This window comes from Daktulosphaira vitifoliae, unplaced genomic scaffold (assembly GCF_025091365.1).
Source record: "Daktulosphaira vitifoliae isolate Bord-2020 unplaced genomic scaffold, ASM2509136v1 Scaffold_2, whole genome shotgun sequence".
Taxonomy (NCBI): domain Eukaryota; kingdom Metazoa; phylum Arthropoda; class Insecta; order Hemiptera; family Phylloxeridae; genus Daktulosphaira; species Daktulosphaira vitifoliae.
In genome coordinates, this window is record NW_026099573.1 from 35,775,707 (window position 1) to 35,788,802 (window position 13,096).

A 13,096-nucleotide genomic window follows, 5' to 3' on the forward strand; every position below is an offset into this window, starting at 1 on the left:
TGTCTGTTACCACTTTTTCTCAGCTCTCACCGAACGGATTTCTTTCAACGATACGTCAAAAGATCACAAATCGTATCTAGTCGAAGACATTACCCTTCAAAATTGAAAAAATTTCCCTCGTTCCCCGTAAATGGGGGAAATCACCAAAAAAATTACAAATTTAAAAATATCTAATTTTCGAAATGTATTCAATTTTTTTTACTAAAAACTGCAGTAACTTTTTCAAAAATGAACATATCAATATAATTTTTTTTTTTATAGATGCTTGATGTCTTTACCTATCATTTGGTATATTTTCACAACAAATTTACTTTTTCAACATAACTTTTGAAAATGTTCCGGAAGGTCTGACACTTTTATATATATCTTAAATTAAAGCTAATGTAATATACTTTAATTTGAAAAAAAAAATTTGACCTCTGGACTTGTCTTCACGGCGAAAATGGCTACTGAATGCTATTTTCGTGTGAAAATTCTCGATTTTATTATTTATATTATATTTAACTTTATAATGCTATAACTTATTGAAAAGTTTATGGATCCACACAATTTTTTTATGAGAAATAATATTTTTTAATAAACCCTTTTTCATTCGACATACTTTATCTTAATCGAGATATTAATAAGGAACCAGCAGATCAAGTAGCTTTTGGAATAAAACACCAATTTTTTAAAATTAAACACTATCTAAAGAATTGCATCGAAGAGTTTTTTTTGGTAGTGATTTTAATCACTATCAGATATCATTATACTTGATCCAACTATGTCACGTCACCACTGTGCCGCGACCCCCCTGTGCTGGGTTTTTTTTCTTCTTATTATGCTTGGGTAAAAAAATTTATTTATTGTATTTTGATATATTATTTTATTTACCATTTAATTTAATTTTTTTTTTGTCTGTTCATGACAATTTATAACATTTAATAAATTTTAATAATTGTTGTATTAAATTATAACTTTTATTTATAACTTTTTCTCCTAGAATAAGGTATAGAATCCATGGTGCTCTGTATTTGCCTCATGGTGGACCCTCCTCGGGGACTTGTAAAGTTAAACTGGTTTGTAGGAGTTTAGCTTACAAGTTGTTTATGTTATTAAATCATAAAACGTATATCAAAATTGGTGTAAGTATGGATTTATCAAAAAAAATTTTATGCAATGTTACTGATATTCGACGTTATTTATATCTTTTTCTTTGATTTTATTAAATTGCCAATAAACTGCTTACTGGTCGCTTATTCTGTGCTTGCCTTAGCCAACTGATATCGCTGACATTATTCCCTGGTTGCTGAATTAATTTTATTTTAAATTATTCTTAAAAAGTATATTTTACACTTAATTGTAACCAAGATGTCTTTTTCGTATACATTGAGGAGTTTTTATAAAAATTCTGTATAGATTAAGTTTAGGCGTAAAAAAGTATTGTTACCAAAGTAATAAATTTATTTGACGCGGTACCGTGTTTCTCTCATCTACATAGGACGTATAAATCTTTGAGCTATTACTACAGCCCCTTATCTTCCTTAACGCCGTCTTTATCAGATCGATGGCTTTCGGACCACTGTTTTGGGAGGTCAGAACTGGCGGTGACAAATGTTGTTAGCAGGCCATCTCACTACTTCCTCCTTCATCGTGCTATGCTGGTGCGTGATTTTGGTTCTTGCCATCTTGAATAAAATTACCATATTTTAACCTATCAGGGTGGTTTCTTCTTTTTACTGGTTTAATCTGAGAGCAGTGTATTTTTAAAGGGTTCTTAGTTTGGTTTAAAAATACCCCTATCTTTAGGGACATCCATAACCTCACTGGTCCGATCCATTTAGCGCAAAATCTAAATGAAACACCTTCGATGCGTTTGATAGAGAGTGCTCCCAGTAATAGACCCGGACACCTGTAAAAAAACGGAGTACTACCGGGTACTTCTGAACGGGGAAAAATGTCTCTAGCTAATGCGCTACCTGCTACCAAGTAGCCCGGTGCTTTTGCTTCCCATCCAATTAACAGTTCCGATGGGGAGTTTAAATACAGGTTTACTTTGTATAATGTATAAAATCATTGACCATAAAATCTTTTTGGAATATTTTTTGCTACAATTGTTTTATCAGTCGTTTTTGTTTTGTTATATTAATTTATAATTTACGAACAGGAGCTATACCGGATGAAAAGTTTCCAGTGATGGTTTGGTTTCATCCTGGAGATTTCCATTCTGGATCACCATCTTTGTGGGATGCTTCAGTATTGGCTGCCAAACAAAAAGTATGCTTACCAGTAATAATAATATAAAAGCATTTATTTAGTAGTAATAAAAATTAATCCTGAAGGATTCTAATGAAGTAACTATTCATTTATTTAAAATAGTTCAACTATTCATTTTTATTTTTTGTAAAACAAATAACCTTTTATTGAAAAAATTATGTTAACATTTTACTTAAAAATGTTAACATAATTTTTTTATTTATTATATTATATTATATTATAATATCATTATATTTTTTTATGATTTTTATTATTTATTTACAAGTATTTCCTTTTAATTAGGTAATCGTAGTAACAACGGCGTATCGATTAAATATATTCGGTTTTTATTCTGACAGCTCATCTGAGGCTTCTGGAAATTGGGGTCTTTTAGATCAAGTAGCTGCCCTAGATTGGGTGAACCAAAATATCGATAGTTTTGGCGGATCGTCACAAAATGTAACAATATTTGGTCAAGGTTCTGGAGCTGTTTGTGTAGGACTACATACTTTGTCACCACTATCTCGAGGCAAGTTTCAGCGAGCCATTAGCATGGGAGGAAATGTACTACAAAGAATTGCCATTACTACTTTTGACACCGAGACTGTGTTAGAAATGTTGGCTGACAATGTTACATGTTTTAGAAATACGTTGACCGGTTGCTTAAAGAATATTGTTGCCGAAGAATTGTATAAACAGGGAGGTATGTTGACTCATTGGGGTCCTGTCGTTGATGCAGTGGCACTCGCCAACGGATCACGGGATCCTTTTTTACCGGATGAACCAGGTATTCTCATGGCTGCCGACGGACTTAACCCAGCGGCCCACATGATAGGTTTTAACCATATGGAAGAGGCGTACGAGCTCTATGATAAAGTGGATGCAGTTGAATCAATAGGTGTTACTCGAGATAGATTTGAGAACCTTATTCGAGAAATGGTTGATGAAGAACAATTACCGGGAGGGCAACTAGCACCAATGATAGCTAGTGAAGAAAACTGTACTCTGAATGTAGATTTTGTTTTAGAAACCGTCATTTTTCGATATGGTTATCAAGCAAATGATCCTGAAAATTTGCGAGGAAATTATGTAAAACTGGCAACAAACAAGAAGTACGGTTCGACTGCATTTCGTATGGCCATTTTCACTTCCAAGCGAAGTCCTACTTATATGTACCGATTTGAATACAAGTTGCGAACAACCAAAGTGCTAGTAGTACCGGAATGGATAGACGCGGCGCATATGATGGAATTGCCATTTGTATGGGGTATGCCGTTTTGGACTAATCTACAAAATATTGATTGGTCGTCGGCTGATAGGCGTATGTCTGAAAATATGATGAATATGTGGACAAATTTTGCAAGATTTTCAAATCCAACGTTTAAGGGATTCACTGTAAAGTGGGAAGAATTTAAAGGTATTAGTCCAAAAGTAATGGTGCTTGACAAAAATCTTAACTTGTCTTTTCCTGATCAGGAATACAATTTTTGGGCTGATTACTATCCAAAAGTCTTAAATGTCGCAATGCAGTGTTGCCAAAATGTTACAACCGATGGTGCCAGTATTTCATCACTTTCATTAGTTTTTTTGATATTTGTTCCATTGTTATTGTATTCATTTCCTATAGACCTAATACACATAAGCGCTTCATGGTAGTAGGCAAAATTTAATAGTTTATAAACTCACTGATATATCAGTATCAATGAAATTTAAATTACTTTCGCAATTAGTACACAACGGGGTTATTTGTTAACTTTTAAATATGTCAATCAAATATTATATTGTGTTACATCTAAAATAACAGAATATTTTAATCATAGTTCTACCAGATTTTGTAATTTAAATATGAAAGATGCTATAGTTATTAATATTAGTTTATTTAGGATATCCACATGTACTATTTTAATTGTATTATAATAGATAGCAGTATTATAGCTTCAACTAACTTAGAGACTTATATCAAAGAATAGCCAGAAGGAAAAATAATTTGAATTTACATTGGCACTTATTAAGTTCAAGAAAGCAAGTCTGACATGACTAGAAATCAAACGTGCTGCCATTTGTTGAGAAATCTTCTTGTTTCTTTATACCGTGTATAACTGATTATTTAATTTCAAATTAACAGCCTTATATTTTTTACAAAATTTACATTGTATCCACACCACATAAAGCTTAAAAATAAGAGTAATATTTGTTTTCTATTATAGCTGTTTACGATAACACCTCCACAGCACAGAAGTCTGATAAGAACTAATATTATGATTTTTTTTACGGAAAAACTAAATGTATTTTGATTAAAAACTTTCGTTAAAAAAAAGTTTTAATTAGATATGCTGTCTAAATTAAATTAAATTAATTGTTTTCACAATGAATTTTTAAGAATCTTCAAGTAAAATAAAATAAAAATTATGAACAATTAAATTAATTCAACAATTATGTCTAATAGATTATTTAACATAAATAACTAATTAATAAATTAGTTAATCAACTCAATTTATTATTTTTTTTTTTGCTTAATTTTGTGAGTAAATTGTAATTATAAACATTCTGTATAAATTAAGTTCCTATAAAATAAGTTATTTAAATAGATAGTATGCCAATTAAATAGTAATTTAATGTAAATTATCTCCTAGGTCATTTTTTAAAATATTTTCTCAAGAAAATTAAAATAGTTGATCTCCAGATCAAATAATAATTACTAACTTCAAATAGGATGACTTGGGACAGAAAAAATGTTAATATGTATTTTATTAAAAATATATCTTATATTTAATATGTATAATATTAAATAATGATAAAAATTTAAGTTTTATTTTATTTTTTAAGAAAATAAATATGTTAAATAATTTTTTAAACATTATAATCCTTTTTTGTTTTATTTTAATATTTACCCCAAGTTTCATAGTGTTATTAAAACTCGGGACAAATGTTTTACTAACAACAAAATATCAAATATATTTATGAATAGTATTAAAAAAGTATTTTTGTTATAAGTTTTATCAGTCTTATATCGGAAATAATTCGATTTTAGGAATCATTACAGCAACGATTAGAAATTTGTATCGAAGTTGTTGGACGACATTTTGAACAATTTACTTAAAAATTAGGCACACATATTAAAAATGTCATTAAATTACGAATATTTTTTAATAATATAAACACGATCAAATTAATACGACGGCTAGCTATTGATATACTAAATTGGGTACTATTGTCGTTTTGTATTGAGCAGTTGATTATCAAAAATGATAATGATCAAAAATTACACAGATAAGAAAAATAAAGCTAAAAATAGATGTAATGAGTTTTAGTATTTTAATAGCAAGACGATAAACTTGTGATATTTTTTTGCTCGATGTACTGTCTTTTAAAATGTGGTAATATTTAAAATATGACTGAGTTTAGCTCATAATAATATTAAATAAAAAAAAAGGAATGCAGTTTATAAGATTAGTTTACTTAAATTTTTATAACAAAAAACTTAAAATAAATGCTTAAACAGTTGGTGGTTTTGTAAATAAAAAAGTGTAAATTTAAATTACATTTTTAATCAAGTGACGCACATTAAAAATGTTTTACAATACAGGTTATTTGTTTACTATAGGTTATTAGTTTTTACTTCAAGTTATGCATTTTTATTGCATAAAATAACAAGCTATATTTTAAAAGTTACATAATATTTTTTGTAACTTAATTAGTTTACTATTCAATAGTTAACAGTATTTTTCGAACATTTAAATATTAACAAGCTCAGTGATGTACCATATTCTCATTAATGATTAATTTCCGGAAAGAGTAGTGTGCCGATTACATCAAAATAATTATTTCTAATTATCCTATTGTAAAAAAGTTAAAAATATTCATTTCAATCTTGTGATTATTTTATTTTCCCGACCTAAAAGAAAAAAAAATACAATTTTATAACAGTTTTAATGATAAAAATTATAATCAGTTTGAATAACAACTTAGGTATGTGGACTCTGGAGAGTGACACAGCATAACATGGTAAAATAATAAAAGAGATAGACCAGGGCTTTTTCGAATACCTCTTGGACTATATTAAACCGGTTCTTAAGAAAAACATTCCTTACAAAGTGGAATTCACTACACGTAGAGAATGGAATATTAACCACCTGACTGAAAAAGGAGGATTTGTGATATATATAGATGGATCCAAAAAATCAGGAAAGGTAGGTGCTGGAATTTGGGGTTTAAAGCCACGAATAAATGTCAGTATATCATTGGGCACAACAGCCTCTGTTTTCCAAGCAGAGGTGATTGCGATACTGGTAGGGGCTCAGAACCTGCTAGTATACAAAAATAGGAATATAACTATCTTAAATGACAGTCAAGCGGCTTTGAANGCCTCTGTTTTCCAAGCAGAGGTGATGGCGATACTGGTAGGGGCTCAGAACCTGCTAGTATACAAAAATAGGAATATAACTATCTTAAATGACAGTCAAGCGGCTTTGAACGCACTCTATAATGATCAGGTGAATTCAAAGCTGATCCTCGAATGCAAGGAAACTTTAGAATCACTATCGAGGTTCAACAAAATTACACTAGCGTGGGTACCAGGACACAACGGTGTCACTGGAAATGTAAATGCTGACTTTCTAGCGAGGAAAGGAGCAGAGAAGACCTATGTTGTACCAGAACCAGTGGTTGGACTCACTGAGCAATCGCTCAAAGCGCTACCCAAGAATTTGTGCAAAGAACAACACAGGAAAATCTGAAAGAACTTGGTAAAACCTAGACCAGTGGTTCTTAACGGGGGCGGTACCGCTCCTTTGGGGGCATTTCGGTCTCTCTGGGGGTTGATAGTTTTGAAGAGGGCGCTGAGGGGGTGGTAAGCTTTTTCAAACTCGGAGATTAAAAATAATACAATTTATTAATATTATATAACAACACTACAAATAATTGAACGTGAAATCAAAATCGTTGTAATTGCGTACGCTATATAACGGCATAGGCATGTTATCTAATCGGATTTTACGTATGGGGAACGTCTTGTTTCAAATAGATTTATTTTTAAATTTTCAATCATAATAAGGACTATTCAATAGTCTTTATATAGTATTATTATTAATAGTCACTATTATATAGTGTTCCTAGCAGTGCGTGATTGATATTGCGACGTCACTAGTATATATTTTATAATTAACAGATTTAATTTTAGCTAAGTAATTTTAAATATAAATATTTTTATAATGAGTGCAAAAAAGAAGTGTCGTCAGTATTTAGTAGAGTACCTAAAGTTTGGTTTTATCGCGTCACCACTTAATGTACAGTTACCGTTTTGCCTTATGTGTGAAAAAACATTTTCTAATGAGGCAATGAAGCCATCAAGATTGAAAGATCATTTATCAAAAATTCATTCCGATAAACTAGAGAAACCACTTTCGTTTTTTCAGGCTCTTGAAGCAAAAATTGAAAAACGATCTACTGTGAATAGTTTATTTAAAAAACAAACATCTGGTCTTGATACAGGACTTGTCGCTTCGTACAAGGTGTCTTTATTGATAGCAAAAAACAATAAACATTCAATCGGCGAAACTCTTATTTTACCGGCTCTCAAGGAAATAATCGATACTATGCAAGGAGAGGGTACTAGCAATAAGGTGATTAAGTCAATTTCTTTGAGCAATGACACTGTCTCCAAAAAAATTGATGAAATGGCAGATGACATTGAAAACAAACTTATAAATTATTTAAGAGAAAATAATTTTTCACTACAGATTGACGAATCAACTGTGTCAGATAATAAAGCTATATTACTAGCTTACGTGAGGTTTATTAATGAATGTAAAGAAATCGTCGAGAAAGTATTGTTTGCTACAAGTTTGATCATTGATACCAAAGGGTCGTCGATTTTTCAAGCGGTGGAGGAATATTTTACCAGAAAAAATGTCCCCTTGACAAATATTATTGCATGCGCAACGGACTGCGCTCCTTCAATGACCGGTCGTCATGTTGGGTTTATAGCCCACCTAAAAAAAGCCGTCCCAGGTATTATTTGTGTTCATTGTGTTATACATCGCCAACATTTAGCTGCTAAATACTTAAGCGATGTTCTGCACGAAACCCTTCAATTCGCCATAAAAGCTGTAAATAAGATTAAAGTAAGTTCACTCAATGACCGCATGTTTCGAGAACTTTGTCATGATAATGATGAAGATTTTGAAAGATTACTTTTGTATATTGCAGTAAGGTGGCTTTCTAAAGGAAAATGTTTGTGTCGTTTTTTCGCATTATTTGACTCTATCATTGAATTTCTCGATAAAATTGATCCTGTCTTAAAAGACAATTTGAAACGAAAAATTGAGATTGGGTACCTCACAGATATTTTTGAAAAAATGAATGAAGTCAATTTGAAGCTTCAAGGGAATAAGATGAATTTTATCAAAGCCAAAAGAATAATTTCCTCATTAATTTTTAAGTTTGATCTTTACAGAACAAACATGAATCGTCAAGAACTGAGTCAGTTTCCAAATCTCAAGTCATGTTCAGACGCAAATGGTGTAATTCCAGAAGATAAAATTCAAATTTTCAGTGATCATATTTTGCAGCTCGAAAAAGACATGAATTCAATATTTCAAGACCTACTTGAGTTACAAATCTGTAATTTGATTTTAGATCAATTTTCGTTTGAATCTGTGAAAGATCTCGAACTTCATTTACAAATGGAGTTAACGATCTTAAATACGACTATGAGGCACAACTTGTTTTTAAGCAGGTCGGTTACGAGCTTGTCTGTGTCATGCTTAAAGACACTTATCCACAACTATGGTAACAAGTTAAATTGTTGCTTCTCTCTTTCCCGTCAACGTATCTAGTTGAAAAAGGATTCAGCGTTGTTGTTCAGCTTTTAACGAAACAAAGAAATCGGTTGGACATTTGCAACAAAGGTGATCTACGCTTAGCTTTGACCAATATCGAACCAGACATCGCTACATTAGCAGCTATTCATCAGGCTCAGGGCAGTCATTGATAGGTATAATTTTTATATTTTATAATTTTTTTTTTCGTAGTCAAGTGAATCTTTTTGTATAGTAAAGTAAATTTTTTTTGTTAAGTGGTGTAATATAAAACCATTAATAACTAAAAATAAGAGTTTTTACTTTAATTAATAATGTTATAATATACTGATGAATAAATATAAAAATATATATTTATTATATATATTAGGGTGGTTCTTATTCTTCGACTTCATAAATTCAGAGTCATGGGCTCAAAATTTCGTTAGGTTCACTGAAAAAATGAAACTGGTAAAATTTGAGTACAATAAGTCAACCCCTTCACGTACCTCAAAGGGGTTGAAGTTCTTCAAAAATGGGGTGGATTATCTTTTTTTGAGTGTATGCTCTTTATTTTTGAAGTTTCGCCAAAAACACAAAGAACAATTTTTATAGAACTAAATGTGAACAAAAAATAAGGTTATACATTATTTTTTTGTAAAATTAATATTTTTCGTAAAATTAAAAAAAATTAGTTTCACTTAATTTTTTTTAAAAAATTACATAGTTTTCAGTTATACTTTTCCAGTGTCTTAAATTTTAATTGTACGCAGAAATTGTACAGAAGTAATATTAATCACCGTGATATCTTCTATAAAAAACTTTATTTGAGTTTTTTTTGAATCCTTTCCAAAAAAAAATTTAAAACAACTACGAAAACGTGTTTTTTTTAAATTTTTTTGCATGTATGCTTTTTTGTTTATAAACGAACAAATTTTCTTAGTTATATTAAATAAAAAAAAACAACAAACACAATAAAATAATAATTGTAATAGATGAGTGTTCAATATTTTGGAGAAAAGCGCGTATTCCTACACCGTATTCTTCAGACTGTGTTATTAAATTAAAAATATTGTATGACAAATAGAGAAAGTTGGACAAAAATAAATCTAGAAAAACAGAAACACAAGAAGAACATTACAATATTTTTTCTAAAGAATTAGACAACCTCTTTGACATTTCTCATATCGAAGCTCTGTTTATCACAATAATAGTTTTCCCAATTTGAATATTTTTTATTCAAAATTTCTTGGCTACAACTGGGATACAGTTGGCGATATTGTTGAACCACCTAAAATAGTCCAAAGTAAAGGTTATAATACATATATAGTAATTTAAAATTAAAAATTTAGCAGTATTATTATATAATTTCATACTTGTAATATAAATTGCTTTTGATTTTCATCCCTTGTAAATTTGTTGTTGAATTCTGTCGTTTACTATTTTTATGGAGGATAATATTTCTTTGGCGTTATTGTATTCATTATTTATTTCCCATGTGGTAGGATCTTCATATAAAAACTTGAATTTTAATTTAAATCACTCGAATAATTTCCATGAATTGTTGCTGAGAAACAAAAAAAGATCTTTTTCTAGAAAATCTGATAAATCTTCATATTTTAAAATTAATTTTTTATTTGAATCTTCATTTTCTTCTGGCTCTTTATTCGTGCTCTGTTCATAACCTTTTAATATTTTTTTTGCCATTCGCTGCTTAGTATTAATGTCAAGTCGATCATCAAATAAAGAAAACACAGCACACTTATCATTTAAATACCATAAATGGTTTATAATTTTATAGCTACTTCTCCTAGTTTATTATTACTATAGTTAAATAACTTTTTTAATAACATTAAATCATTTATAGGAGCTGTTATAATGTTCGCAGCTGAAAACCACATTTTAATATAACATTCAACTACAAAACAACATATATCTTCTAGTGCATTTACTTCTTTTGAAGGCCCAAGTAATTGACTCATTTCTTCAACGTTTTCCTCTATATCAGTATCTTTGTCCTCCGAGCTAGATCTGCTATAATATTGAGTTTCGGCTAAATAATAAAATACTTCGGTATATAAAAACTGCTTACTTATAATGTACTGAAATTATTGTGTAATATTTATTTCTAACTTCTCTTTTTTCTTTCGATCATCTTCTTCTTCTTGTCGAGTAATTTTACGTTTTTCAATACCTGTTAACTTCATATCAATACCAAGCATGCCCCTGGGCGGCCTTTTTTAAGTTGTGACAATAAAAACTGTTTGTCTTCTTCAATACTCATCATATTCAGAGCTTCGATATGAGAAATGTCAAAGAGGTTGTCTAATTCTTTAGAAAAAATATTGTAATGTTCTTCTTGTGTTTCTGTTTTTCTAGATTTATTTTTGTCCAACTTTCTCTATTTCTCAAAGACAGGATTCTTTGGTCATCTATAGAGGTGACATTATTTTTTATTTTTATTTTTTATTTTTTAACGGACGTTAGTCCAATAACAATTTACATGGGTGTAAAGTAAGATACAAGAATAAAAAACAATTTTATATAAATGCGAAAAAGTATACAGCATTATGAAACAAACTATTATAATATAAGTGAATATAAAAACTCAGAAAAGTTCACTAAAATACAAAAAATCATTTAAAAAAAATCAAACAAATATATATTAAGTAAAATTAAAACTATATTAAAAATATTATTAATTTAAAAAAACTAAAAAATATTAAAAATATTAAACTCAAAAGCCACAAAAAAATTAATGAAAAGTCGCGGATACGTATTTCGGAAACAATGTTACCATTATCAACGCTAAACACATACTGACACCCCGACTAGAAAAAACTCCCTTATATACCCCTAGTGACCTTATCACCTAGTGACGTTATCACTAAGTAATATTATCACATTTTGCCAGTTTACACAAGTTTAATAATGAATTTTTCAGTGGGCCAAGATCCCAATTAATTAAATTGTTTTTATTTTTAAACATTTCTATTGCTTCTCTGATATTAAGTTCTTTGTAATTATTTACGTTTTTAATTAGTTTTATGGTTTTAATAGAGTGATTATGTGTCAATAAATGTTCAGCCACTGGAGATTTCTCAATTTCTTGATTTTTAATATTTCTTAAGTGCTCTTTAAACCTGACCCCTATATTTCTTTTTGTTTGTCCTACGTAACATTTATTACAACTTTCACATTGTATTTTATAAATGCCTGATTTCCCCCCTTCATCTACCTTATCTTTAGGGTTACCTAATAAATCTCTTAAATTATTACTCTTAGATGTTACCAAAGTAATACCAAAATTCTTAAATATTTTAGTTAATCCATTTGAGATGCCCGGATAAAATAAAATTGGTGATCTAATTACTTTTTGTTCCCCCTCGCTGGAGAGTGTACTAGCTGCCCTCCTTTCTTTTTTCCACTTTTGTTTTCGGACTAATTTCAAAATTATGTTTTCGTTATACCCATTAAATTTAGCTATTTCTTTTATAACCACCAATTCTTTATCATAATCTATTTTATTCATCGGAATATTAATTAATATTCATCGGAATATATAATTAATATTCCGAACAAATAAATGTTACGTAGGACAAACAAAAAGAAATATAGGGGTCAGGTTTAAAGAGCACTTAAGAAATATTAAAAATCAAGAAATTGAGAAATCTCCAGTGGCTGAACATTTATTGACACATAATCACTCTATTAAAACCATAAAACTAATTAAAAACGTAAATAATTACAAAGAACTTAATATCAGAGAAGCAATAGAAATGTTTAAAAATAAAAACAATTTAATTAATTGGGATCTTGGCCCACTGAAAAATTCATTATTAAACTTGTGTAAACTGGCAAAATGTGATAATATTACTTAGTGATAACGTCACTAGGTGATAAGGTCACTAGGGGTATATAAGGGAGTTTTTTCTAGTCGGGGTGTCAGTATGTGTTTAGCGTTGATAATGGTAACATTGTTTCCGAAATACGTATCCGCGACTTTTCATTAATTTTTTTGTGGCTTTTGAGTTTAATATTTTTAATATTTTTTAGTTTTTTTA

The 13,096-nt window shown here is 29.6% G+C and overlaps 2 protein-coding genes across 2 annotated transcripts in view; both read left to right on the plus strand.

Moving 5' to 3' along the window:
- Positions 1-4,960, plus strand: part of LOC126899798 (acylcarnitine hydrolase) — a 23,976-nt gene extending 19,016 nt beyond the window's left edge. Inside the window, exons 2-3 of the mRNA XM_050675010.1 lie at positions 2,147-2,256; positions 2,539-4,960. Of these exons, the coding sequence (XP_050530967.1) occupies positions 2,147-2,256; positions 2,539-3,891 (1,463 nt within the window). The 3' untranslated portion in view covers positions 3,892-4,960. The remainder of the gene's footprint in view (positions 1-2,146; positions 2,257-2,538) is intronic.
- Positions 4,961-7,445: 2,485 nt separating this feature from the next.
- LOC126898203 (SCAN domain-containing protein 3-like) lies at positions 7,446-9,071 on the plus strand. Its single transcript, XM_050672144.1, has one exon. The coding sequence runs from the start codon at positions 7,446-7,448 to the stop codon at positions 9,069-9,071; it is 1,626 nt and encodes a 541-aa protein (XP_050528101.1).
- Positions 9,072-13,096: the final 4,025 nt, after the last annotated feature.